Source organism: Hylobates moloch, unplaced genomic scaffold, assembly GCF_009828535.3.
Source record: "Hylobates moloch isolate HMO894 unplaced genomic scaffold, HMol_V3 SCAFFOLD_7, whole genome shotgun sequence".
Taxonomy (NCBI): domain Eukaryota; kingdom Metazoa; phylum Chordata; class Mammalia; order Primates; family Hylobatidae; genus Hylobates; species Hylobates moloch.
This window is the reverse complement of record NW_026652282.1, coordinates 51,334,526-51,340,438: the sequence shown is the minus strand read 5'-3', so window position 1 is coordinate 51,340,438 and position 5,913 is coordinate 51,334,526. Positions and strand designations below refer to the sequence as shown.

Genomic DNA, 5,913 nt, shown 5'->3' with positions numbered 1-5,913 from the left:
TATGATTATATGACGCTTTCTCTTTTCACCAGCGAAGAGTAGAGGAATGAAGATGAGAACCCTAGACTCTTCTGGATTTTAATGTCATCTTGTAAGTGGGATATAGTGTTAAAAGCTTTACAGACATTCTCGTTTAATCCTCATAGCAGCTCTGTGACTTAAGGTAAGTGAAATTATGGACATTTTCTTTTCTTTCAGGTTTTCGATATAAGCATGCAGCACTTTTATAATCAGAAAAACAGCAAATATATACACAAAAAATCCCTTCTTTCTCTCTCTACAAAATTAAGACCACAATATTGTTTCAATATTTTGCTTTTTCAAACATTCTACTCATTTCATGTGCAGCTCTCCATGTCATTAAGTATTCTTTAAAAAAATGGTTTAGACAATAAATCCATTTATGAAGGTAAAATGCTTTTATTTATTCTTATGTTATAGATCATGTAGGATAGTGGGCTATCAAAAGGAATATTACAAATATTTAATATTACCATTTTTAATGGTAATGATTTTTAAATCATGTTTTCAGAGTATTTGACAACCTTGGAAAATGTTCATGATATACATGAAAAACACAAGTTATAAAAGTATGAAATATGCTCCCAATTTTATAAAATATAAGCACAGGTTTATTAATAGGAGAGAAAACAGTATTGTTAACATTTTGGTGCAGTCTGGATGGTAAAATTAATGGTAGTTTCGTCTTTTATTTCACTGAATTTTAGAAGATCTCCACAATGTCAGTACATGACCTTTACATTCTGACAAAAAAAAAAAAAAAAAAAAAAAAAAAATTTAAGAAATAATTACCAGAAATGATCAGGTAGAAAATATAAAAGAGATTCTGAATTAAGATGGTGGTCTGTGAATTGTATACAGCGTTTTTATTCTCATCTTAAATATCTTAAACTGAAAGAAAATAATTTGTATGCACAAACTCTTTCTGGGTGTGCGTGTGTTTTACATTTTTTTTTTTTTAAGTGAGGAATTCCTGGAAGACAGAAAGCAGATGGAGCCACTGTGTAGGAGGCTGGCGGGCAGCAGACGGCCAGCAAGGAGGAGGAGGGGAGTTGGCCTGTCTGGCTGGCGTTTGAGGGAAACGGTCGAGGGGCGGAGGAGGAAATGAAAGAGAGGGCGCGTGTGTCAATACAAACTGAACACGGGCACGCGCGCTGACCAGCCTGGCTGCCGCCCGCAGAGCGGAAGGCGGGCTGGCTGGGGGCGGGGCCGAGGCTCAGGCGGGCTCAGAGGGGGCGGGTTCCCTGGGCCGCAAAGACCCGGTCGCCAGAGTGAAGCCAAGCCAACTAGCGCTGCGAAGCCCAGGCCGCGCGGACTCCCCAGAGACTTGCCGCCGCCTGCGCCTTTGCCGCTGCAGCCATCCCTCTTACTCCTTGCCTTTCTTCCCCGTCGTCTCCTCTGTCGCCGTGCCGCAGCCGCACCAGCATCGACAACAGCTAAGTGGCCGATTCGGGGACTTGGGGTCGGGGTTGGGGCGGACGCAAGGCACGAACAGCACTCGCGAGCCCGCCATCTCTACGTCAGCCGCCACTGCTGCAGTAACCCTTCTAGGGCGAGAGAGGAAAGCACTGTGGAGAGGCACACGCTGTCCCAGTGCTCACGGTTAGAGTTCGAGCGTTTCTGCCAAAACCTTGGTGAGAGCCTTGCACTTGGAGAAGGGAGCACAGATCAGGTCTTTGAGATCGCAAAAAAATATATATATCATATTGCGTAGTGTTGACTTTTTGTCAGTTTAATCGACCAGGGCAGCAGCTTTCCCCAAGCCCTCTTAATCCCTGAGCTATGTCTCCTCCAACCGTGCCTCCGATGGGGGTAGATGGCGTGTCTGCATACCTGATGAAGAAAAGGCACACCCACAGGAAGCAACGGCGCAAGCCCACTTTCCTCACTCGTAGGAACATCGTGGGCTGCCGCATTCAACACGGCTGGAAGGAAGGCAACGAGCCAGTGGAGCAGTGGAAGGGTACTGTGCTCGAGCAGGTTTCCGTGAAGCCCACTCTTTACATCATTAAATATGATGGCAAAGATAGTGTGTATGGACTAGAACTGCACCGCGATAAGAGAGTTTTAGCGCTAGAGATCCTTCCTGAGAGAGTGCCAACTCCTCGTATCGATTCACGACTGGCAGATTCCCTGATTGGCAAGGCAGTGGAGCATGTGTTTGAAGGTGAACATGGTACCAAGGATGAATGGAAGGGTATGGTCCTGGCGCGAGCTCCTGTGATGGATACTTGGTTTTACATCACCTACGAGAAAGATCCTGTTCTCTATATGTACACGCTGCTTGATGACTACAAAGATGGTGACTTACGCATTATTCCAGATTCCAACTACTATTTCCCTACAGCCGAACAGGAGCCTGGAGAGGTGGTCGACAGTCTCGTGGGCAAGCAGGTGGAGCATGCCAAAGATGACGGGTCCAAGAGAACTGGCATTTTTATACATCAAGTGGTGGCGAAGCCATCTGTCTACTTCATTAAGTTTGATGATGATATTCACATTTATGTCTATGGTTTGGTGAAAACTCCTTAAATTCTTTGTGCTCTTTACAGAAGTTGTGGAACTGTTAGATGTAAATTATTTTGTGTTCTCGTAGTTGTGAACGCAGAGAACAGTTTAGGTGTCAGAAATTCGGGAAAGTGGATAAATTTTATTGTGCCAACAAATCTTACCTTGACTGGTTTCACAATTTTGCCTCAAGTGTACTTTGCTACTTTTGATATTGCCTTGTTCTGTAACTTAACAGTTAAATTTGGTGCCAATAGAAAATTAAAAAGTGTTTGCAACCATTGGAACAATGCAAAAATAGATTAAGAAAAATTAATGATGTAAACCCACACCTCGTCCTTACCCCTTCCTTTCCTTACCTTAACAAGTGCTGAGGATGCGAAGTACATCCTTCCACCTATTTTCCCCATCTTCATGCAGAAAGTATGTTCTAGTAGTTTCTGTAAAAATGGCAAGCCGCATGCTTTTCTCACTTGACATGTAGATGATATCTCTTCTTATCAGTAGCTTCAGTCTTTCTTGCTCTCTCTGGCTCTCTCTGGCCCTCACTCTTACTCTCTTACACTCTTACTCTCCCCCTCCCTCCCTTACTCTAACAGCTGAATACACAGTACTTGTTGATGTACCAAAAAGGCATTCAACCATTTCGTTATTGATCGTCCTTTATTTCCTTTTTTTTTTTTTTTTTTTCAAAATAACACTGCTGTAATACATACTGGTGCTTTTATTTCTATAGGTTGGATTCCCAGAAATACTATGTAGGCATATGTTTCAGAAATATTACAAGATTACTATCCAAAATGAAAGCGCCCATTCCAGCGTCCTCTCCAGCACTCTTTAATGCTTGAAAATATGAAAGGCTAAAAATTGCATTGTATTGCTTGTTAGTTTAATTGCCTTTTGTCTGAGTTCAAAGAGATTTGTTGTTGCTGTCCTTGTTTCTGTTTGGATTTTTCTCTGATTTGCCTGTTCTTACCCTTTGCTCATGTATCTATTGATGTTTTTCATTATAAATTTGTAGAAATTCTTACTACATAGTGCATATTAATCATTTGTAGCTCTAATGTGTTATGATGTTTTCATCTTGACTTTATTGATGATATATTTTTCTTTAAAATTTTTAAACTTTTTAGGTAGACACTTATCTCTTTTATAGATTTTGGTTTCCTTTTTTTATCACATGGATGCCCCCACCCAAAGTCATAACTTTATTATTTTTAATGTTTAAATGTTTGATCCATCTGAAATTTATTTTTGTATATGGTGTAAGATGGGGATCCAGCGATAACATTTTGTTCACATTGGATACCTGATTGTGACATTTATTTAAAATATTACCCATTTTCAAATTTCTGAGCTAATATCATGATTTAATTATAGTGGCTTCATCGTAAGTTTTAGAATCCGATAAAGCAAGTCCTACTTCATTAGTTTTTTTTTCTTTATATAATCTGTCCTAGGCATTCATTTTTTCATGTGAAAAAATGAAATGCAGAATTTTAATAAAATTCTAATTATGATGGCTGACATCACAATTAAAATCCTGCATTTTTGTTTAGAGGGCTCTTTAATAATATTAAATCTTAGCACTCAAGAGTCTTCGTACATCATTGAAATCTTTTGGTCTTGTTATTGGAATATTCTTCACGTAAGTATATAGTAGCTAATTGAATTTATTTCTAAGTATTTTTACAGTTTTATTTCATATTTTGACATTGTGAATTGGTTTTTTCTTCTCATTTGTAATTTGCTATTTTTGACAATGTAGACAACCTATAGATTTTTGTATTTTTGTCTTCTGTCTAATGAGCTTATTTAATCATTGAAATTACAGTAGATTTTTAAGAATATAATATTTTAGGTTTTCTAGATATGAAATTATTTCACCTGAACATATAGATCATTTTATTTCCTCTTAATGTTTATACTGATTACTGTTACATTAGCTGGATTTTTCAAAACAATGTTGAATGGTGATGACAGATGTGACTGTCTTGTTCTTAATTTTCATGGAAGTAAGAATGCAAAGTATTAATAGGGAATAGTATTCCCTATTAGTATGACATTTACTTTTGGTTATTAGTAGGTAGTCATTAACATGTTTAAGAGTTTCTGCTATTCCTGTTTTATAGTGTTATTGCTAGAAGTGGTTCCTGAATTTTATAAAATGCCTTTTCAGCATCTATTGATAAAATTGTATGATTTTTTTCTCTTTAATTTGTTGATGTAATGAATTAGAATGGTAGGTATTTGATGTGGAACCAAACTTGTATTTCTGGAACAAATACTACTTGATCATTGTGAAATAATGATTTGCTACATGACTGGATTTTATTTACCAGTATTTAATTTAGAATTATTACATTTTCATTCAAAAGTAAAATTGTATTTTGTCCTTCTGATGCCATCTTTATCAAGTTTTGTTATTGAAGTTGTTGCTAGCTTTAAAAAAATATGAATATGTGAGTTTTCAATTTTTTTCCTGTGGTCTGGAATAATTTAAATAGCATTAGAATTATTTGTTCATTAAAAGTTAGCTAGGACAAAGTGTAAAACAATCTATATCCCTGCTATATATCCCTGTGTTCTCATCTTTTAGCTCCCGTATGTGAATGAGAACCTTGGTTATTTGGTTTTCTGTTTCTATGTTAGTTTGCTAAGAATAATGGCCTTCAGCTCCATCCATGTTCCAGCAAACCACCATGGCACATCACTGACTATTGGAAAAATGCAAATCAAAACCACAATGGGAAATTGTGTTTCAATGGAAAATTATCTGTCCTCTAGAACTGTGCATCCTTTCTGTATTCTCAGATCTAGCTTTGTTCATTGTTTCGGGGATATTTTGGTACACTTTGTAAATTGTAGTTACCTGATAATTATGTAAATTATATTCTATATGGTACAAATTTAATTGACTTATCCCCCTTCTGTGAAACAACCAGCATTGTTTCCATTTGCAATACTTTTCAGTATTCCTTTTCTCTAGTTTTGTGCTTTTTGATTTTCCCTAATATCAGTAATTACATCTGCTGAGTTCTCTCATGTCATGTGAGTAAAATAGAATTTTTAAATATGAAAAAAATCTAATCCTGATGACACTTTTAATGGTAGATATTTAATCAGCTTTGTGATTTCTTTAATAGTTATTGGTTTATTCAGGCTTTTTATTAAAAAGGTATATACATTCTCTGTGACACACAAAGTTAAAAGTTGTCTCTATTATTGCTGATTGTACTGGTTGTTGCTTGTTGACTGTGCTATTCAGATGCTTTATGCTTTTGTATATTTTATGTCACCTAGATCTAATTCTGAAAACATTGTAATAAAATAATCAGCTGTAATGGTATTTTCAATTATCTTTGTATTTTATTTATCAAAATT

At 36.8% G+C, this 5,913-nt stretch overlaps 1 protein-coding gene across 1 annotated transcript; it reads left to right on the top strand.

Moving 5' to 3' along the window:
- Positions 1–1,297: 1,297 nt before the first annotated feature.
- On the top strand, positions 1,298–4,159 carry SPIN4 (spindlin family member 4). Its single transcript, XM_032757054.2, has one exon. It carries the CDS (start codon positions 1,804–1,806, stop codon positions 2,551–2,553), a length of 750 nt encoding a protein of 249 aa, XP_032612945.1. The 5' UTR covers positions 1,298–1,803; the 3' UTR covers positions 2,554–4,159.
- The last annotated feature ends 1,754 nt before the right edge of the window (positions 4,160–5,913 follow it).

Coding starts and splice junctions, on each gene's coding strand:
- SPIN4 (XM_032757054.2), top strand. CDS start 1,804: ATGTCTCCTCCAACCGTGCCTCCGATGGGGGTAGATGGCGTGTCTGCA.